At 42.9% G+C, this 23,739-nt stretch overlaps 1 protein-coding gene across 10 annotated transcripts in view; it reads right to left on the bottom strand.

The window, feature by feature from the left end:
* Positions 1 to 23,739, bottom strand: part of dab2ipb (DAB2 interacting protein b) — a 143,601-nt gene that overhangs the window by 60,354 nt on the left and 59,508 nt on the right. For 8 of the 10 annotated variants that reach the window (XM_035184054.2, XM_035184043.2, XM_035184047.2 and 5 more), the window contains one exon: positions 17,124 to 17,242. In XM_035184054.2, coding sequence (XP_035039945.1) covers positions 17,124 to 17,242 — 119 coding nt within the window. Of the gene's footprint in view, positions 1 to 501; positions 1,676 to 5,014; positions 5,143 to 17,123; positions 17,243 to 23,739 lie in introns of those variants that run through there. The other 2 variants (XM_035184053.2, XM_035184051.2) reach the window with 2 other exon arrangements.

The following is a 23,739-nucleotide window of genomic DNA, read 5'->3' as shown; positions in this document are numbered from 1 at the left end:
ATTCACAAATCACACATCATAAATGAGCCACTCTGAATGAAAGCCCTTTGGGAGCTAAAAGCAATTACAGAATAATGGCTTGAATATCCTGAATATACGCAGGATGTGAGTGTGTGTGTGTGTGTGTGTGTGTGTGTGTGTGTGTGTGTGTGTGTGTGTGTGTGTGTGTGTGTGTGTGTGTGTGTGTGTGTGTGTGTGTGTGTGTGTGTGTGTGTGTGTGTGTGTGTGTGTGTGTGCTCAGCAGAACAACCTCCCTTGCATTGGCACTGATAGAGGGAAGCAAAGACAGACGAGGGACGAGCACAGCTGGAGTACGAACAGCAGCACAGAGGCAGGGGAGCGTAAACAGTCTCACTGAAGCATCCTCTCTACACGCACACACGAGTCCACATCTCTATTCATGGATATGCACAAAAAGAAAGAAAAAAAAAGCACCTCTCGCAGCGTGAACTGAAACACGAAGGAGGGTGAGTGACATGTGAAATGCAGGATAACACTCACCAGCCATTGTCAGAATTCCACAGAACAATCAAAGCCGAGCGGAGAGAGGAACCGAGGCTGAGCCAGAACCGGAGGGAAGGGAAATTAAAAATTGAAAAAAGGCAAGGATGGATAAGGGCAGAGGCGATTTCAAAGCTCCATTTTTTTTCTTCCCCCCCCTGCTGCTGCCGATGCAGACTGCCGCTTGCCTCTTCTCTTCCTCACTTGTGGTTCTCTTCCTCCTTCTCTCCCTGACTCCTTCCCTCTCTGCTTTAAGGCAAGGGGTGGAGAATAAGCGCTATAATGCTCTCGCTCCCTCTCGCTGCTCCCTCTCTCCCACCCTCTCTTGCACACCCTGCACAGAGCATGCCCTACTTCCTGCCTTGCCTCTGACACGGGACACACTCTTCTCTCTTATGCTTGTGTTCATTCACTCTGACATGAATGAATTAAAGGGTAGCTCCCGAAAACCTGCCTCTGATTTGAGAATGATGAAGGTTTGTCCCCTTTTTCTCACTTGCTCCCTCTTCCCGAGTCCAGCTAAACCCTCCCTTTTCCCCCCGTCAGTGATTGACTGCACCTCCCAGCTCTGTTTCGCTGCGCAGGGAGGAGCCTGCATATGGATCGCAGGGGGGGGAATCACATGTATGTGTGTGTGGTTGCAGCCCGGCTTGGCCCTGCCCCCCCCTGTGTGGCTCCAGCGGGGGTGTGTGTGTTGTGTGCTCTTTGTCCTGTCAATTCTGGAGCTTTTCCTGTCAGCCACTATTGCTTGCCTGTGTTGCCACCACTGGCAACACAGGCAAAGGCAAGGGGTAAGGAGGTGGGGGGGTGCAATCAGCCCAGAGTGTTGACTCGGTTTAGCTCATGCTGGGCCCTGGGCAGAAAAAAACACACCATACATATGAGGCTGGAACTGCAGCTTTGGACGAAGTGACTTGGCCGGTGGGGCCAGCCAAAGGGCTGCTACTTGTAGTTCCAGACAGGAATTTGGGTGGGAGGGTTTTGCCATGCTCAATTTGAGCCAGAATTGGTGGACTGGCAGAGGAGATAGGGCTGAGTTTGAGGTTATTTCTAGAGCTCACACGGTGCAGGAACTGGCACGAGCCGGGGCAGGACACACACGGATAAGGCAGAGCAGCTGTGGAGCTATGGGCTGGTTTACAGAGCCACCACCACAGCTTCTGCACGTCTGCAATGATGTCATCAAATATGACATCATCCACCCCCATTTTCCTGGACACACAGACACACTCACATAAACCAAATGTCCACACAATAGGGTGCGGAGGACAAATACTGAGCTCAGAGTTCACACCCAGTTTTAACAAAAGCACAGGTCACAGGCGCATTGTAAGCTTTTAAAAGACCAAAACCAGTAAACCTATCCCAGCGGCTTGTTGCTGGCCACCTGTTTCCTCCTGAAACTGAAAAAATAACAGCAGCAAATATAACTTCACCTCCAGCTAGAATTTAGAGAAGGCTTAATAGAGTGGTCAGGGGGCTTTGAGTTGTGTGAATAAATAATATTCATTATTTATATAATGGATATAAATTGCATGATGAAAATAAGACCCACATTTTGCACATTGCATGCTAAGGCTGGTTTAAAATAACAGATGTAATTATCTTTGGTCGGAAATATCATTGATCTCATCATAGAACAGAAATATTATGAAGTTTACAGCTAAAGAAATGTTATTAAGTGTGCATATCCTCTTTATATATTTCTACAGACAACTACTGGCATTTCACTCGGTTTCAGTTAGAATCTGACAGTTTGAAATTCAGGTTTAAGTATATCTGATGAACAAAGCTTTATACAAAACATCATACGTTTACAGGTTTGGTAAAAGGTGTCTCAACATGCGATAAATAAACATCTGTAACTCTAATTTGAACAGTGGACAACAATATTATTATCATCTAGCTTTGTGTTATTGATGAATTATTTATTCATACAGTGAGAGCGATGTCAGGTGCGATCCAGTGCAGTTGGTGGACTTTGTACCTTGGCCTTCTTTGATTAGTTTACTGCAGAATATACAACGTAATATACTCATATGAGTGAATGAACAAATGTGTGAATCTCTGGAGTCGAGTGAAGGTGACTCCATGGATTTATTAGTGCTTGTAGCTGAGCTAGCTCAAACCTGCTGTGGCTAATTCATGTAACAACAAACAAAGTGTTTCAGCGAAAACAACATTTAATATCTGCAATTTTCTGTTATTTTTGTGTTTATACAGGAGACTGTGTATATAAAGATCAACGGCAGGACTGCTCCCAAAAGTGAAGCCAAAGAATCTCAATCGCCCCCTGGTGGCTGGCTGCAGTATAGTTCATAAAACCTGTCTCCTCCACTTTAGTGTATGGGACACTGACCCAACTAAAATGTCAAAACACATGTAAAATAAGTTCTCAAAAAATGGTTTCTGTCATTTTAGATAGTAATTATCACACCGTTGTATGTTTGTGTGCAAATTTTTCCAGTAAGTTTGATTTTAGTTAATCATTCGATGATGTAAAAATGGGAGGAAATGCCATGACTGACAGCTGAGACTGACACGTGAATGATGGAATGCATGCATCAATGGGACCTTGCTAGCGTGGCTCCATCCCCTGATTGGCGCACACTATGAGAAATTGTCAAAACATATTTAAATTGAAGTCTGTGAAGGTTTTCATGCAACGGCGGAGGAAGCGTTCTTTTTACCGGTCGGCTTCTTATCCTGATGCAAACCCCTCTCATGCTTATCACTGTTAATAGAGGCACGCTATGTGTGGCTGCTTTTGAACATCAACCTTTTTTCTTTTTAATACAGCTTAATGAAGGTATCATCAGGAATGCTTCTTCATTAATAACTTCCTCTGAGCAGTGCCTCTGGGCTCCGGTCCATTCATAGATTGTACCGTTTCTATCTATCACCCCATCGGTTTCAAAAAAATCTAAGAAGCGACTCCTTTCTGGTTCACTTAATCCAATTAGATGAGCTGAAAGCTACCACTTCTCTCACTTTCCACGCACTCACGCACGCAGACACACACAAACACATACACACATGCACACATGCACGCACTCTCTCACTACACACACACACACACACACACACACACACACACACACACACACACACATCCAGCCGCTAATCACCGTCCCTTTTATTAGTCCGATTAGCTGCACCTGTAACACGCTGCTTCCAGCTCCTGCAGCCGTTGCCAACATTTAATCACCACTTTACCCACCACCACCACCAGCATCAAGGCTCCATCAAGTCAATGGGATGATGCTCCGGTAGGTTATGTTGCCAATAATCTTAACGACAACTATCATGCGAGTTTTGAAAGGGCTGCTTTATGACACCGCCTTGGTGACACTATTGCCAAACTGCAAAAAAGATGTGAATAGGAGCTGGAGCTGGGTGTAAGTTAACCCATCAATGAAAATAAGTGTGGGGTGTGTTAGGGCTAAGCAATTACATAATATCAATAGTTATCAATAGCAAAATAACAGCGGTTCAATAATATTATGACTCCATCTAATAATCCCAGAAATACTCAATTACTACAGGTCACTTTTACAGTTTCAGAAAGAAAATCAACATATGCCTAAAATAGACATTTCTGCAGTTTAACTTTTGATATTTCTGTAATGTGCAATATTGTAAGATGCAAACAATTTCCAAACCACAGCGTGCCTAAACTCTTTGAATGGATCAAATAGCTGCAGCGTATTTGGATGGACAGGATGAGAGTGCAGTGTGATTGCAGGGAGCTATTTGAGAGAGTTAGCTGAAGCACAATGAAAAGCTGAATGTCTGACCCAGACACAATCCAGCTCATGATGACAGCACTCAGAGAACACAGCCTCTATTTTTTTTTTTTTTTAAAGGGATACTGAGATCTGTCTGGCGCCATCTCATCTCTCCTCCAATCCAGTGCTTGTCCCTTCATTTACAATTCCCCGTGTAGTGGGAATGCAACGCAGTGCAACGACAGCCATCAGTAAAGAATGCAACGGTCTGCATCACGCTAAGGGAATCCGTCTAATACATTGTGACTGATTCTAGTCAGTGGCAAAAAGAGTAATTTTGCACTGGTCGTCTTGTGTTTTGTGCATGAGAATGACAAGCGAGTGGCGTGTGAGTGCGAACCGAAATGCACCTCTGACTTGTGGGGCAACCCGACACTTGTGCTCAGAGGGGAACAGACAGCTCGACACCTTGGTACTGCAATGTTTATTTCTAACCAGGTCAGACTGCAACAAACAGAGCTGTGCTGCTGTTATGATCCACATGGCAGTGCCTCTCTTCTCTTTAATTCAGCTTGAGACGTTTCAGATAAATATCGCAGCATTATTATTTCATTAACAGCGCATAAAAAACTGTGTTTAGTAAAGAGAATGACATAACAGGTATTGCATCCATATTATTACATGAAATGCAGAAGATCTACTGTTTAGACATGTGATATAAGGTTTATAAGAATCCATAGAACATAAGTTAAAGCTACTAAATTAATTTCAGTCAGGTAACTCACGTTTGAAAAATCTGAACTCCTTTGTCGGAGCCTTCAGGTGGATGCTGGGGTGGTGGAAGGGCTGAATTGACGGGCAGCGATACCGACGCAGGGCAGCAGAGGAAGGAAAAAATCTTTGCTGTATAAATAAACCACCAAATTGGGAGTGTGTCTATGATGATTGTGGACAGTGTGGCATGTCCCATGATTAGAACCGATCAGATGAGATAACAGACAGTGAGAAGTGACTCAGAGAAAAGTAAGAAAAGTATCTTGACTCTACTTGACATGAAAAAAGATAATTTATTTGTCATTAGAGTATTTACTTATGATCCCAATAAGTTTCAATGTGAAAACTGAAAATAAATATTTAAATATTATTACTTTATCTTTGATTTGACAGTCAGTTGTTGGCTACAGACAGAGGTTGATAACTAATATTTCAATATATAATCATCATAAATCTAGTTAGACATTATGATGGTCCAGACCTTTGCTTGAGGATGTTTTCTGTATCTGGACCTCTCTAAATTTAGATTTAATTTCCCTGATTTTAAAAAATAAAACAATGTCATTAGACTGAAAGAATAAAACAAAGAACGAATTATACAAATATGAAGAAGATGACGAATACAGAGGGAAAGTCTTTATAACAGAAGTTTTAAGAAGGGATTGTGTTTCTTTGTGTCATTGTATTTACTTTTAAAAACTGATATCACAGTTTCTGAGCCTCAGCACAGACACTGTTTGACCTTGGCGAGGCAGCATCTGGAGAAGGCAGAGCAAGAGAAGGATAATGAAGTGCACCAGGATCCCTGAAACCAAGTCTGAGGTGTTCTATCACCCCAAGGTTTATTCACACACTTTTTAATAATACATTTCATAATTTATTATTTATACTATTTTAAAATAGAAGCAATAGCACTTTAGGAAGTTGAGAAAAAAATGTAAAATTGTTGATGCAGTCAAAGAGATTGATGTGAGAAGGCAGGTCACGAGACAACGGAGTGAAATGAGGTTTGCGCTTTGGAGGTTTCCAGTGATGCAGCATCGCAGACACGACAGGAAGGCCATGCCACAAGACTGAAAGATCAGGGATACATAAGTAACTGAAGTCTTGTGAACACAGGTTGTGCACTGGCTCGTATGATGTACTACAGTCCGACAGGTCGTCAGGTGATTCCTTTATCTTTGCACAAACAATTGGCTGCACTGTAAAGTCAAGAGCGTTTAGGAAGGCCAGACTGTTTGTATTAGGTGCTGAGGATAGAGGCCAGATGTGACTTGGATCAGTCGATGCAGAGTCAGGAGGGCCGGTGGACGCGGAGCCAGCTCGTCTGTTATACGCAATTTAGCAATCCAATTCACTGCTGGCTCACGTCCCCAGAAACAGAAGCACGGATGATGCTGATCAAGCTGCAGAAATCTAAAAAGAGGCTGCCTGTTTTTAATTTTCTGAACATAATGGATAGGCAGATGGTGACTGGAAATGTAAAAAGAAAATCCTCCCCTGCTCCAAATCATGGGACCTGTTAAAGGATGCAGTGAGGATTCGTCTTGCCAAGCCAAAATATCCCCGATATGAATGCTGCCGTCGACGCAGTTTGGATCAGTGGATAGAGCAACGGTATAGAGGTCCTGTCAATCATGACGCTTCAGCACCGAGTACAATGGCACCCAGGAGAGAGTATATATATTCACTAGATCCAGACATATCACTGACAGCTTTGAGAAAATATTATTTGACGTGTACTTTATTTAACTTTGACTTTATAGTTTGGTCCACGTCACATGGGGGAGGTAGGGTTTATGACCTATTTACTGCAGCCAGCCACCGGGGAGCGATTGAGATTCTTTGGCTTATACACAGTCTATGGATCATTATCAGCTGATCATGATGGTGAGCTATACGGTGATGGTAAGTCTACTCTTTTGCCACGCACACGCACACACGACGCACGCACGCACTCACACACGCACACACACACGCACACACACACACACACACACACACACACACACACACACACACACACACACACACACACACACACACACACACACTCAGGGTAATAAGTGGTAAAGTGGCAGAGAGGCCTGTTAGTGAAGGGAAAGTGGTGAAAAGGCATCTAGAGTCATCACCATGGTAATTTAGTGGCTCTGTGATAGTCATTGAGCATCTGGACTGTCATTCACTCAACTCTTTCACATATGCACTTGATTTTCTTCGATATATATACAATTTTTATCGATGTCCTTTCCAAACGCTTTTTTATCTCTGGACAAAAAGTTCTATTTTCCCTTTTATAATTCCTTTAATAGTCTGTGTGTGACTCTTGTCAATCATTTTAACTCAATCCCTATAGATTCCATAAAATCCCATATTCTTTAAATTCAATCCCAAACATTCGTCGGGGAATCTTTGCCGTTTCTAATATTTACAATACTGCTGCGTGATAAATAAATGAAAAGTCTGTGACCGTAGTAGATTAAAGAGAGGGATGAATGAATAAATGAGAGTTTGCATGTATACTGAGCTCTTCTTTAAAGGGATGCGCAGGGTGCTGCTTTGATGGGGCCCTCGGTATTCCTGTCACGCTCGAGGCCCTATCCATTACAGCTCATTACCCGGGGAGCGAATGAAAGAGACGAGAGCCTCTGGCCGCGCGTGCCCGCTCGCACAGAGGGGCCCAGCAGGGTTAAACATCAACTACACCAGCGAACCCCACAAGCTGGGCAGGTGTCAACAACACTCGGACCGCCCTGAGGAGGATTCTGCTCCAAATTACACAGAGAGGAAAGTGATCAGAGGAGCATTATGGAACACATCGAAACTAATGTCCAACACCGGTCTAATAAAGTACAGTGTGAAAATCATGCTCACATTCTGCCCCATTCACTGTAAGGATGAGCTACATATTCCATAAAGGAAGAAAATAATAAGCAGAAAATAAACTTGCTGAGAAGTGAAGCTAAAGCTGTTTGGAATATATGTGCACATTAGCTCAATTTGAAAAAGAACAGGGGATTCTTTTCCTTTTTTTTTTGACGGTACAATTTAAGTTTGACTTAATTATACATCAAACTTTATTGCAGCATATAATTAATTTAAAGCAGCGGGAGTTTCACCTTGGTTCTGAGCTGTACTCTCCAATTTGTAGTTAATGTTTTCAGATAGAATGATTATACTGTATTTATTTTTATTTAAAAAAAACAGACAAGGCAGTTGACTAAATAAGAGATAAAGCACATTAGAGATAAAGCAGTAACACTGACTAAAGTATTGACTGACTAAGACAGTATAAATAAAATCATAAATGTTTCCAGGTGCTTATAGACATTCTCATCTGAAGTTAATTCAAAAGCAAAAATGTTTTTCCTATTTTGACCCTCAGACTTTCACAAGCATCCACTTTTCCAGTACATGAGAGGATCATTTTCGTTGAGTTTACGATGATGGTCTATTTGTATGAGTGTTTGAACGCAAGCAGTAACTGAAACAAGCCTCGTTCAGAACACTGAGTAGAGAGTATCCTCAATTCAGTGGATGCATCCTTGGGATCGCTGCAGTTGAAGAGCAATTGCGTCCTTTCGACCCTGAGCAGCCTCGGCCAGCCTATCCCAGAATTCATTGTGATTTTGTAATTGTTTTTCAAAGAGATAATAGCGGCAGTAAAGGGACGTGATGTCCAACGCTTAAGCTTTCAAATGTATGTATCAGGCTTCAACTCAACCAAACAGCTAACGGTGTGCCTGTTAAAAAACACAGGGGCGACTAAAAGTTTTTACGTCGTGTCCACCTTTAGCTATGTTGCTAGGCAACAGCGGTGAGGTGGCACATGCTGGTGACACAAATAGCGGGAATCATCCGTGGAACAGTCCATCTCATCTGGGTTCGGCCTTCCCACTCTACACAGCCCATGAAGGCTGTGTCCTCAGCTACTTTATCTTAGGTAATGCACTACTTTGAGGGTATAAAGCTTCGATACCCATTGACAGAACTTGTTTGGACTCTGTCACAACAGTAAAACAGAAACACACTCTTGTGCCTGTGTGCTACAATCTTAAAACTGAATAGCCATCTCTGTCCTTGAGCTAAATGAAGAGCACTCTGTTTATGAAACCAAAGGCTGACAAATTAGTTTTTTTTTTTTATATAAAAGAAAAAAACACCCAGCTCTGCCTGAGCACCAAAACAACACCACATCACTCTTGAATTAATAAAATGCTCATTAGGAGATATAGAAACAGAGACAGATGAGGCTATGAAGTCGTGTAATCATGACCAAATTAGAGGCATTAGATGAGATGTTATTGATGGCTTCATTGAATGTGCACGGGATGTTGCTCAATAATGCACAGTAGTAAGTGGAACCTGCTCTGTGCAACACATTAATACCCTGAGAGCTCTGATCCATCTTCACCAAATAATGCTGATACATTGCAAATGAGATGGAGTGAGGAGAGATGCCAAAGAGAGGAGGAGGAGGAGGATGCACTCTTCCTCGGCCTAATTATACTGCAGCAGCGAGCATAATGAAAGAACTGCTGTTGTGTTTCTCCAGACGAGCAAAAAAATAAACCAGACATTTGATTGTTGTCACTATTAAGTACGATGCCTCTCTGGACAGCGTACACATACACATATACTGTGTGTGTGTGTGTGTGTACACTGGTAATCATTAGGATAAACACTGAGTAACACTTATCCTTATCGCATCGATGTTTGTCCAAGTGTACATTTTTCTGGTAATTTGGGTTTTAAATAGTGATTTGATGCTATAAAAACTGGGTGAAACTTCATGCTTGACAGCTGAGACTGACTCGCGATTGGTCGAGTGTATTTTTTCGGTGGGACCTGGATACAGCCGCTCCTCACCATGATCACCACTGCACTGCTTCTGGCTCCACATGACGTCAAAAGCGCAAAAGCCTGTGGATCTGGGACATTTTGATTCAGTTTTTACAAGACAGGGATGTGGAGATGTGTCATATTTTTTTATATGCAGTCTATGGTATGAATTAGCGAATGAATGAATTAGGTGAAGACATAATGAACCAGTTGGAAAGAAAAGAAAGATTGCGTCTGTATGTGTGCATGATTGCGTGTTGTAGGGATGTTGCATGGCCCTCAGCTTTAGAGGAGCGGGACTGAAAAAAGGAGCACGAGGAGCTGGTAAAGGAGACATTTTCCCCAAAAGAGAGAGAGCGATAATATAAATGGGTTGGGAGCAAGCAAATAATGACAAATGTGAAAGAGACAAGAGTCAAGGAAGAGAAACACTGGCGCTGTTGCACGAAATGATGCGGCGAGGGCAGGGAGAGGAGAGGAGAGGATTCGGGGGGGCGAGTCTCTGAGCACTCGACTGGGCTTAATGTAGCGTAAATCCACCAGTGAACTGCGGCTCCAAACAACAGCTCCTAACATAACTGAGAGACGCAGATAAGAGGACCAACGTGACAAATGATAGTGGAGCAGGACTGCACCGGAGAGAGAGAGACGGATGAAATAAACACACCAGAGAGAGAGGAGAGTCAAAGAGAGACAGAGGCAGGGACTAAGAAGGGTTAATAGACTTTGGGATTGACTGTCAGTGAATGAGGGAGTGAGACGTGAGGAGGGGGAGACAGGACCCAGAAGAAGGGAGAGAGCAATAGAAAAAGGTTGGATATTACAGTCAGACCACCTGGGGAATGTTTACAGAATTTAATAACTCTAAATGTCATCACTTTATTGGATTTATGTATGGATCTCTCTCTCTCTCTCTCTCTCTCTCTCTCTCTCTCTCTCTCTCTCTCTCTCTCTCTCTCTCTCTCTCTCTCTCGCACACACACACACACACACACACACAAACTAGCACCCCCACCTGCAACAATTACCATGGCACCCATCGCTGCAGCTTTATGGAGAGATGACAGGGAGGTTTGTATGAAGGGCTCTTGAATTCGGTTACAGGCAGGGGAAGCTCCTTAAAACACACACGCTGGTGCTTCACTGACTTATATGGTCTCTGAAAACTTGACATTACAACTGTCAATACAAGGGAAGACATCACAGAGTTCATGGAACACATACTCAAGACCCCAGTGAGGGAAGATATCCTTGTGAGCGCTTTGCATGATCAACACCCTTCGATACTAATGTAAAGGCTACTTTCACCCAAAAATGACATCAGGGATGTGTGTCCATGTCGCTGAGTGAATGGTTGTTTGTCTCTGTATATAATGGCCCTGAGATACGCTGGCGACCTGTCCAGATTGAACCCTGCCTCTCACCTAATGTCAACTGGGGATGGGCTCCAGCCCCATGCGAGCCTTACAGGATAAGCCATATAGATAATGGATAGATGGATTGCAGTTAGATTTGTATTCATAAACAAAGACTAATAATATATTAAGTCCTAACTGGTTATGGCTGATGTTTATTTACTCTCTCAGAACCGTAGGTCAGTGTAAATCTGGACATTTTATTATGTCCATCCATTATCCTCCCTGAGCCTCTCCCACTATTAGAGGTAGAGTTTAGATTTCAAAGGTGGGGCACACACACTAAGGGCAAGAATAAATCCTCAAAGGGGCTTTGGCTTTAACAATGATTGATATGTCCCTTTCATGTCTTTAAAAAAATGCTTATAATAGAAAATAGTCACTACATTGACTTACATCGTAGGGGGAGACGTGCAGAATAAAACCACATTACAGATATGGGAAGTCCTCTAATAGGCCCCTGATATCTTTCCTGCACCTCAAAGCAATATGAATATTAAAATATGTGTTTCTTATAAAACTAGAGCCTGGAGGAAAGCAAGCAGCAAATTAAAGATAATTTTCCTGCACAAGAATCATGATTGATTTGTCCAATACTGCCTTCTGAAAAAGTGTGGGGGGGGCATATCCTCTGTGCACCCCTGTAATTACGCCCCTGACGGACATATATCTCTCAGCGTGCAGCATAATGCTCCCTGCAATGCAAACATAATTGAAGAATATGCTGAGCAGATTGTCTGAGACGTGCGAGACAGAGGGAGCGGGAAGAGAAATACTGATGTAACAAATCTGTTCAGCCATTTTATCCATCTGCTGATATTCAGAGCTGAAGTCTGAGAGTGACGGCAAAAAAGGCTTCCCTGCTGTGTTATTGAAGCAGCCGTTCCATAAAGACGCATGAGTCACCGGTGCCCACAGTGCTGAGAGCTGCAGTTACTCAAGCAGGCGCACACACACTCACACACACACACAAAAACACACAGCGATATGCATACAAGGAGACATAATCACAAACCATCAGTTACATCAAACTACTCCTGTAGCAACTAAATGCAGACAAACAAGTGTTCCCATGATCCCACAGTGAGGGACTGGATGGACAGGAAAATGGAGCGTGGCTACTGTCCTAATAGGATATAGGACGTAGTTGTCTGTGTGTGTGTGTAAGGGTGTGTTTGTGTGTGTAAGTGTGTGTGTGTGCTTTCAAGGAAGCTGGTGCAGGGTATGACAGTATGTAGTGTGTGTTTGTCTGTCTGTGAGGGGGAGAAAGAGAGAGGTAGTGATTGTGTATGTGTGTGGACACAAAACCAAAACTTTTCTTGCTTGTACGATGCTGTGGGGAGGAAAGCAGCAGAGAAAAGAGAGGATGAGAAACAGCACTGAATATTACATACTACTGGATTATTCAAGTGTTCTTGCCAACACACTTCACTGCTCTATTGGCACACAGAGATGCTTCTTTGCATGTTGCCGCCACCAATTGGCAATCAGTGGAATTGGGTGGGAGCACCGGTGGGAATGAGCAACGTTGTGTATGATACAAAGAAAAAACATGGACCCCCACTAATAAAAGCATTGAACACAGAACTCAAAATGTGCATGTACACGTTCTGATTTTTAACTAAAACTATATCTTCTATTTAAAAAGACTAAAATAAAGATGGGAAAAGACAAGACACGCCTTCTTTATCTTGATTAATTCATTTGTATCTGAAAAAAACTTCCATTGGAAAAACATCTGCCAACTGTTTTGGAAAAAAATTACAACAAGATGGCTTAGTGCACTGTGTAACCAACGCACTGGGCTGTTGCTAAAGAAACTAAAAGCCCAAACGTTTCGACCCACTGTGATATTCATCAGTGTGTCCAGTCAAGGTCGGAGTTGATCAGATGAGAGGAGCAGAAGCCAGTGAGGGTCAGATTTATCTCTGATACAAGAAAAACACAGAGCAGATGAGAGCAACACGACACAGGACAGAGGACATTATCAGGTCAGCACACAGAACAGTGACAGACCACTGCACAGAGACACTTGGTTATATTTAAACAAACACATAGTATAGCCTACATTTGTCCAAATGGTGTCTTTGCAACTGCAGAGCGCTGATTGTCTAAACTGAAATGTATAAACAAAGGTCTCTAAAAGTGAACCAAAGGGCTGAACGAAATGCGCAGTGTATTTGTGAGTCTATTAGCTGCTAACTAGTATTGTCTTTTTTTATTTTTGCCGATCTCGGTAACTAAATACTCGACACACAAAGTCGGAGCCCATCGGATGTTGTTTGATGAAGAATTAGCCTCTAGGGGCAACGACCAATATTGTGGGGCTTCCAATGTAGAAAGCAGATATCGGGGCCATGACTGTCTACCGTTCGCCACATGAGTCAAACTTGTCTCCACACAAAACAGCAATCAAGACATTTTGGCTAATCTCTATTAACATCTATCTGTGTATGAATGTAAATAAATTAAGCAAATGGCATATCTGTCACTCTGCACACGGACTGTTTACCTGTGGGCCACCAAAGCCTGTGTTTGATCAAACTAGAAACAGAAACCAGAAGTATTTCGGTCCCAACAATCTTGGAACAGAATCTGTTTATAGAGATTACTCATCCCACAGCTGCATCCATGAAACTGTCGGTAGTGCCCTTCAGCTGAACGTTTTGTTTATCAGTATCTTTGAGCAGGAAAGTTCACACTTATAGGACACTAACTGAAACGTGTACAGTGGATAGAGTACAGCTCGGGCCACAATTTTCTATTCAAACCCGACTGAGCCAGAGAGAAAACTAACCAAGCGATACCAGAATTCGAGGAACTCTGTTTTCAGAGACCGAACCCGACCCTAGTCAGATATTTTCCCCGATTACAGGCACGTGAAGTGTAAAAAATCAAGTAGATAGCCCAGCTAATGTGACCTTACCTGACCTGCGCCCAAAATACCCATCCACACTGGACTAAAATTACCTAATAAAGGCCTCAACTGCCACAATAAAAGCTTAAATTGATGTTACCTTGAAAATATTATGCAAATATAATGTAATCACTGTTTTTTGTGTGTGCAGTGCTGGTGTGCATGCCTACGCATCGCTGTGTTTCTGCTTTGCTATGTAGATAAGGAGTGTTCAGTTAGTGTCCAGCCTCGGATTAACACAGATGAATATTTCATGTTGGACGTCCAGCTGCTCCTCATCTGCAGGTCTCCCCCCTGAGACCACCTGAGGCTACGAGGCCTAACAATGTCATCACAGCAAACACACACACACACTAAGCATCGACACGTAACACATGATGCTGCGCAAACATTAAAATATGATTATGAAACTGAGATACATGCAACTTTTATTCCTGTACAACGAGATACAACAGCGGTCAGCGCTCGAGCTGTTAAGCGCTCCACTGCGTCTTTCATATTCAAGGCTGAACATCTGCACACCGGGGAGTGTTCGGGGTATAGGATTCCTTCCCTCCTCCCTTCATCTCTACTTTGTCTCATCATTTCTCTTTTTCCTTCTCTCCCTCTGCCAGTTCCCCTGCCCGTCTTCTTCTTCTGCTGTGTCTTCTGCCCTGTGGGGAGACTGCTCCCAGGCTGCCAGGGAGCGTCACCGACTCCCGCTCTCAGCACATTACTCTCTCGTTCTGCATCCTTTTCATGCTTTCTCACTTGTTTTTCGCACACACACACACACACACACACACACACACACACACACACACACACACACACACACACACACACACACACACACACACACACACACACACACACACACACACACACACACACACACACACACACAACGATATCTATCTCCTGCCCTTATAATATCCTACAAGAGTGAAAGCACCAGAGTGGCATTTCTCTCTTCCTCTACTGCATGTGTATGGAGATCATTAAATACGAGTCAGTGTGTGCATTTGTAAGTGAGGTAGGCGTGTGTGTATGTGTGTGTGTGTGTATGTTGTGTGTTAAACCAGGTGAGATAAGCCACCCCCTGGACATTCCAATTTCCTGTCCGATATTTGCCGTCTTCCCGGAGCACTTTATCGAAGAGAGAAACATAAATGCTGATAGCTTAGGAAACCGTTCTGCTGTTTGAAAAATAGGGAAACTGAGGGCTGAAATTGGAGAGTGATGAGTTGGAAATGGACAGAAAGAGGTGAAGTTGGAATGATAGAAGCGATAAAAAAATGTTTTAAATGGGCAAGAGAATGAGAAAAGACAGCGGGACGAAGAGGAGGTATGAGCTCATTTTGTACGACTGCAGAGTTCGCCATGTTCCACGCTAAACACTTGGTAGCGTTCTCTTGTGATAGTCTGACAGTGATGTTAATGCCTCATTAAGAGTAAGAAGAGAGGCAGCCATTCATCTGCCGGTTTTAGAACCAAAAAAAAAGCAGAAAATCTCTTCAAATGCAGCATTCTCATTAATTAAAACCACAGATGGACACCTTGGCTGTTCTCCAGATGCGCTACAAAGATAGGCACAGGGAATGATAGCTGTTACTCGCTCGTGTATGGAAAGACGATCAAAAAACACGGGGTGAGCAGGCGGCGCGGTTACGGATCCACGTGGCCTGGTCTGGAATTCTAATTGACATAGTCAGGCGAGGGTCAATGTTTGCCAAGTGGCCGAGTTTCTGAGGAAATTAGGAGACTCAATCAGAAATGGGCAATTATCACAGCCTGAAGCTAAACACTATCACATGCTGTAGAGCTGTGAGCAGGAGACCCAACCCAGATCTCTACTGTTTAGAGTGAGGCAGTGGATGGAGAGGATTATAGGAGAGGCAGGTTATTGTGTAGGACTGGTCGACTTTCATCTTTCGAGTATTAGGGCCATTAAAAATAGCACAGGTTTCGAGAATAAAGTCAAAATTTTATGAGAATAAAGAAAAAGGAAAAATTAAATCATCATAAAAACTAAAATATTAATTAAAATATTATTCTAATAATATTACATCTTTATTCTCGAAATCTTTTTCTTCACTTTAAGTGGCCCTGGTACTCCTTTGTAGGATAGATGGGTGGATAAATGGATGGAGTAACTATTTCTAATCGGGTTAAATATTTGTTATGTATTTGTGTTTAAGGACCAGAAAAAAAGGGATCAAGAATTGCATGTAAACAAAATATCTACTGAGATAAATCCACTATCCACTATAAGTCTAAATACTTATAATTTATACAGCGTGCAATGTTTGTAGCCACAGGCCTTGTATCTCAGATCAATCCCAACAACAGCATTAGCTGGTATTTATTAATAGAGCCAAAATACCAACATGTTGCTTGTATATATTTATCATACATGCTGTACGTGGTGTGTTTATCTAAAACATCCAATCCAACTAAGGATGTTCTGGTTATCTGATTCGTTTCTGAAGGAATAACATGTGCTTGGTTAGAAAATTTGTTTTTAAGCGATTGGCTACTAACACACAACAATCTAACCTGTTGAAAGTTTCTACTTTTCCCTTCGAGGAAACATTCTATTCCGACCAGTGTTTATATTATTTCTACTGCTTCGCCCAGATGGCGAGACAAAGCAAAAAATTCCTACTTGAGCATAAGTAGGTTACAACCTTGATATTGCAGAGACAAGCCATGACAGTACAGAGGAGAGGAGACTCGTCATGTGTTTCTGAGAGAGAACGAGAGTAAAGAGCGAGACGCATTAGAAGTGACAGATTGGAGAGTCAGGATTTGCTGGTTTTCACAATATACTGACAACGCAACACAAAAACGTCAACTGTGACCTGAATAACCAGCCATCAGAAGGAGCGAGGCACCGGAATAGAAGGCGGCGGACCAACACAAGAGCAAAACAAAGCTGCAGCCCGGCAACCAACGAACCCCTACCTGTCATTGTCGACGCTCCTGAAGCCGGGGAGGATGTGTCTGAAGCTGGAGTTGCGGTCAAGTTTGGGCTGACTCTTGGTGCGTTTTATCGAGCCCTTCAGCCGCCGGCTCAGAAACCCCTGATGGAGAGAGACAGAGACGGTCAATACAGCGGTGTCACTGCGAGTTTGCCACGAGGAGAGTCTCAGAGACGTCAATCACTGGCGCTCAACTTGGCAGCGGGACAGAATACATTAATACCAACATTTACCTGCCGCAACCTTAATCTGCTGAGGCCCGAGGTCACGAGCAGTTAAAGGAGAAACAAATAGGTATAGATTTTCATATCAGGCTGAGAGCAATGTTTACTAGAGAAGCCGGGACAAGGTCATACGCATAATATTTCCTGAATACAAAACTTCTAGCAACATCAAGCACATTCACACACAGGACCATGACTAAAAGAGGATTCTCAGAGAGCGCAAGCAGAAGAAAAGCCGGTCGGAAATACTTTTGGCACAATTACAGCGCTGTCTGTATTTGTGACCTCCAAATACAGTGTTTTGTAATTATTTCCACAAACTAATTCAGCGGATACACCCCTTTATCAGTTTGCTCATTTTCCTCCTTTGTCTGAGTCTGTGTGTTTACTCCTTCCCAACATCTGCAATCGCACTCCCCCAAGCACCTCGCCGTCGCCATGGCAACTGCCGGCTGGCATAAGGAGCGAGAGCATATGAACAAAAATGAGATGTGGTGCAGGAATCTCAGGATGCTGCAAGTTTATTTTAGACCCCGGTCGTCTTGGCCATGCAGACGAAGAGGATGACCACGAAACCAAGGTGGCGAGAGTTGACGGAGAATCTACGGAAGGCAGCATGAAGAGGACAGAGCTTCATGAGTGAGCCAGTGTGCAGGAGAAAGTAGTGAGTGGATAGCGCACAGGCTCAGGTGCAACTTTAGTTACAAGCAAACAACATGGCAGCTGATTCACAGGCTGAACAATAGACTAAAAAAGGCACAGTGCAGTCAAGGCACTCGTTTAACTCGAGTGACTTTAACCTTATGTCATTCTATTACATAAATTTCCCAAGACAGGTGACAGGCGACAAAAATGAGACCTCTTTCCGCCGCCGCCAGGCCATCAGCAAACCTGTATAATCACCACCTACAGTGTGAATAGGTCGCCCCGGGCAACAATGGAGTAGGTTTAATTAGAGAGCGACTTCCAGACAGGCTGCGAGCTGATCACAGAGGAAGCCGCTGCCTCCTGACGAACGACGCCTGTCATCAGGAAAGCACTCCGAGCAGGGAACAAAGACGAGCTAATGTCGGTATATTCAAGCTCACGCCAATAACAGTGTGGATGTTTCATTAGTGTGTGTGTGTGTGTGTGTGTGTGTGTGTGTGTGTGTGTGTGTGTGTGTGTCCAAAATCAATAGCTGTGTCCCAGTTTCACACCATATGCTAAACTGAAAACTGACATATACTCAGTAAATACTTAATTCTCTCCCAAAGAAATCTTGATTTGTTGAGTGTGTTGTTTATGTCCACCGCTGTTCCGCAATGCAATGCTCATAGGAAATCGAGGAGCTATTTGCATCTGCTAAATATTACAGCAAATTTCATATGGTGGTGAGACAGCTCGAGAAAATGTTGGAAAACAAGAACAAAATGAATAAATAAAGGCACCCGCCATCGATTCTGCACATGAAGTTCAGTTTACTAGACATGGGGACGACTCCTCAGCCTGTAGAAGCAGTTGTATAATTGTTTCTCTGGCTCTTGGGGGAGCTTTCTAAAGTCTGTGAATATAACTCAGTTCAGGCTTAGAGACGACACACCTAAACCAGCGAGACTGTGTTTGAAAGAGTTTAAAAGCTGTGGGATCTTTTCTCCCAGCAGGAAAGATCATAGACTGACTATAAAGATGGATGACATGACCGTTTCCCAAAAATGAAGCCAAAGCGTCTTGATCACCACCTGGTGGCTGGCTGCAGTACAGGTCATAAACCTGGCCTCCTCTATGTTAGGGGATGGGGATAAACTAAAAAGTCTAAGTAAACATTAAATAAGATGGTTTCTGTCATTTTATGTAGTTTTTATTACAGGGATGTTTGTTCAAGTGCTCATTTGTCAGGTAAGTTTGGTTTTAATTATTTTTTTATAAAAATGGGGTGAAATGTTATGTTATTGTCACTTTAAATGTGACAAATCAAACTGCTCATTTATCATTATCATCAATGGCTACTGTCTACATTCTAGATAATGATCAGATTTAGTCAGTATCATTTTTAGCTATTTAAAAAAGACCTGTTTGTGACATGGTTCCTTTCTGAATCAAACTTTCATTTCACCCTTTAGATACATTATTCACGCCACACATGTACATGAGCATTTTGGCATGAGGACAAATCAGCATAGGCACCATTCTGAATAATGACAAATATGAGATGGCACTTGAAATGGGATTATTGTTCCTTTGACTGCATTTAGCATGACCTCAGATTACCTCCTTCTACAACATGACAAGAGAATTTATGGAGAGGCAAGATATTTTTAATAGCAACGATGGTGATGAAGTAGAACAATCACCCACGCCCAAACATATGCACAAACACTGGCACACACCTTTTCTCATTTCCGCGTATCATCACTCACAATCCCCTCCAAATTCATCGTAATTCCTTGCCTCTTCCCTTTAGCCCCTCGAGAGTCTGTGTGCCTGCTGTTGTTGGCATATTCACAGCTCACAAATTAAAATGCTTCCCATCCACAGAAACGTGTCCCTGTAGGCGAGGTGGACTGATGGCTGCTCTGTGTGGTTTTTACCTTTCTCCTTCCCCTGATGGATGGACTCTAAAGAGTGGGTGGAGGAAGAGACGAGTTGTACCAGAAAGGTACTCAGTCCCAGGCCTATAATTTCTCTGATTATTTTGTATTTATTGTTCTCTTTTTCACCTGACACGTGCATGTGAAGAGAAATAATATCTGCCTGTCAAAGTTCTTGCCGGGAGAAGGTCAGCAGATATGAACAGCCAATTCCCCCACTTAAAGTCAGTCAGTAAGGATGATTGATGCCTGTATTAACACCAGATTAAACCCCAAAGGAGGCACGGCACGTTTTAGCATTTAATTTGCCTTTGGCACCTACTCATACAGGAAGAGCAACAGGAACAATAAGCGAGGAGACAAATAAGAGAGACAGAGAGAGTGAGGACGGAAATAGAGGTGAGACCAGTTCCTGCCAGGGGAGGCGGGTGTGAGATAAAGGAGAAGGATAAATGGAAAAAGTGGGGCACAATGTGGAGGTGGCAGATAGAAACAAGCAGCAGAATAAAACAAAAAACGAGGGGAAAACGTTCCGCAAATGAGCAACGAGGACGCCGGAGGATCAGGGCTCAGCAGAGCATGGCCCCAGCTGCAGAGGGCAGAATACCTCCCTGTTGGTTTATATTCTGATCAGTTTTCCCTCCTATATCCCTCGTTTTAGCAGATGACATCGGTCGTTGCGAATCAGGAAAGTGACGGCTGACACACTCATGTACAGAGCTTGACACCTCCCTACTCCCATGTCTCGTTGTCAGTTCTTAAAAGCAGAAAGGACGGTGATGCCGGCACACACAATGGAAACTGACACCTAATGAGACGTCGTACATTATGTCATTGTTGTATTGTGTTTTAAAGAAATGTGTTAATTGACACATAGGATTACTCTAATTCCCCAGTGAAGCTTGGTTGAATAATACCTAATTCAATATCAATGCATGAATGAATAAAAGCCATAAATATATGATTAGATGCCTCAATTAATTTCTGATATTGGTGTGAAAAAATTACTGAATTTGCTACAATGTCTTTTACATTGCATGGTGCAAACACATACTCATACAAAGCAGCGTGACATGGCTATTACAGCCAGCGCGACCTGACAGGGGGCATAACAGTGTCACGTGTTATTGTGAATATGAATGAGCTCTTTAATTATTCCACATTTCCACGGTTGACACCTAATTAGGGGGAAGGAGGGGATGGAACAAACTAAATCAACACGCATCCAGGTTTAAAGATACGACTGGCTGTGAAGGGACATTAATGGCAGTGAAAATAATGTGTTTGTTCATATTTACTATGTTACCTAGTTTACAGTGCAGATGTGTTACCTCTGTGCATGCATCTCTGTGTGTGTGTGTGTGTGTGTGTCTCTATAATAAGATTGCATACTTGATCGTAATCTCGGCCTGTCCAAGCCCATTAAGTCAGAACAAGAGGACAGCTCAATTTTATCGCTGCGCTTTTTTCTCTTTTTTTTTTTAGATGTCTTTTTTTTCCATGAAATTAAAGCAAATGCTTGCAACAAGTTAATTCTATTCCCCTTGGCTTGGCAATTCCAGGCTTCCTTAATGGGGGGCTGATAGTATCAGTGCCTGGACAATCAGCAGGGTGTTCCCCGCTTCCATATCAAGCTCTCTTGTCCTCCTCGAGCACAAGCTGATGAAAACAAGAGACATACCTGTCCAATTAGACCCCCTGCTATTATCTGAGAGGGAGAGGGGGGTGGGGAGGGAAGAGTCAGGGGGAGATTGGATAAGGACCTAAGTCACTATTGAGAATCAATCCAGCCAGCTATAGTGCAGTCAGCGGGACGTGGACCTGACAGACATAGATAAGGTTTGTTTTTCGGCTCTTTAAATAAGCCCTGAATAAGAGAAAGTAGTAAATAATAACTTTTATATTTAATGTATGCAATCTTTTACTATTTTTGAATCGGTCATGGGAGATGAGGCTTTGCCGAGAGTTTAGCTTTCGTCCGTGCCTGCTGGTGAGAAATTGTTTTTGAGAGGCACCAAAGGATGTGCTTTTGAATGCGCGTGTTTGTGCACGTGGAATCCATTTGTGTGTGCGTGTGTGCAGACACTGAACCCAGTCTGCAAAGAACATGAGAGAAAAACATTTTGACAGATTTAGCTCAAGGCCTAGGAGGGGTACTTTAGATGTCACTGCAACTCTGTTTTACTGGAGGGAGAAGAGTGAGGGGAGGTTTGTCATCGCTAAACGCGGGAGATGCAGGAGGAGAGGAGGAGAAGAAGAATACGACCGCCTGTCTACTCGTCTTCCTGTTTTCATTCCAACACTTCTGTGTGCCAACAGGCGTATATCCTGTCCCTCTCTCCATCCAACCTGAGCTGCAAATTAAACCTTTTTAATCACATATAATTTGTTTACTAGTTTGTATTCCAGAGAAGTTGGTGAAAACTTAAATTGCTGCAATAAAATCCCATGCCAGAAGGGGGCAGTGTATGGAAAAGTGTAGGACAGGAGGCAAGTAAAGTGGTCATGTGATAGAGACAGGATGACTTTGCTGTAGTATCCCTCTCTCTCTTTCCTCCCTGGAGGGTACAAGTAGCTGCTTAAAAGACACTTAATCAATATTTAGCCCTTTCATCTGACCCCTTCTGTCTCCTACAAGCTCCCTGATCTACCTTTCATTCCTACATCTCTCTCTCTCATACATACTAGATCATATAAAATCTGTTCAGTGACGATATTTGCATTGTTTTTATAAATAAAAGGAGTAAAAACTGTAAAAATGTAGTCAAAAAGACAGAAAGATGCTAAAACTAAAAGAAAGAAAGTGATAGAAATTATAAAAGCGCAGATCTAGTCAAGTAGGTCTCTGTGGAGGCATCGTAGTTTGGTGTTAGACTGAGCACTATCTTTTACTGAAACTCTGGCCATGTTCAGACCTGGCATTAACGTGTGTCTTTAGAGATCCCAAGTGTTCAGCTTCATGTACGTGTGTTCACACAGGTGCTAAATGCATCCTGAAAATATATAATCTTTGACTCCTCTCACTTCCCCCGCTCTATATGCAAATAGTCACAACTGTCATTTTTGGTTGAGAAGAAAAATGGTGTTGTTTTAACCCGGTTTGACTTTACATATGTTTCTGATGACAACGTTCGAGTGCGTGTCGGTGTAGAGAAAGAGAGCGAGCAAAGTCAGGAAGGACCGAATGAGCACAGCTATGTAGGAGGATGTCATTACGTGGTGATCAGTGTTGATATTGTGGCGGTGGTCACAAACAAATCAGCGTATGGACACTGAGAAGCGTGGAAAATTTGTTTAAAGTGTAGCAGGTCAGAGACTTCAGCTGAGTGGGCGGTCCTTCATCATCCTTCACCGCAGTATTTATATTTACAGCAATCGGACCGATTACTTTACACATCTGTCGTGTCCTAACCTCCACTCTGGGACATTATTTGGAAATAGAAGTTTGAAGGTGAACACAGTTATATATTTTTGTAAGTGGTCTCCAGTGCGCTCAGAGCACCTGACAGGACAGTCATGTTCACTGCAGCGACTTTACACACACACGCGCTATATGAAAACGTCCTACTTTGTTATACAAGCGATGTGATACAGATACAATGTGTCCTTCCACCGCCACAAAAGAGAGGCGTCCTCCTTCCCGGCCCAACATATCCCATTATTCTTTGCGCTCCAAAATCTTTTTCAATGAGGTAATGGCGACAAAAAGCAAGGTGAAAACGCCAGGAGAATGTATTTTTAAATGTAGCTACTTAACCGAAATCTTTTCAACATTTTTAATCAACAGAATAACTTTTTCGTCTGT

This window comes from Hippoglossus stenolepis, chromosome 18, assembly GCF_022539355.2.
Source record: "Hippoglossus stenolepis isolate QCI-W04-F060 chromosome 18, HSTE1.2, whole genome shotgun sequence".
Taxonomy (NCBI): Eukaryota; Metazoa; Chordata; class Actinopteri; order Pleuronectiformes; family Pleuronectidae; genus Hippoglossus; species Hippoglossus stenolepis.
Note: the sequence above shows the minus strand (reverse complement) of the source record. Positions and strands in the feature narration are given on the sequence as shown.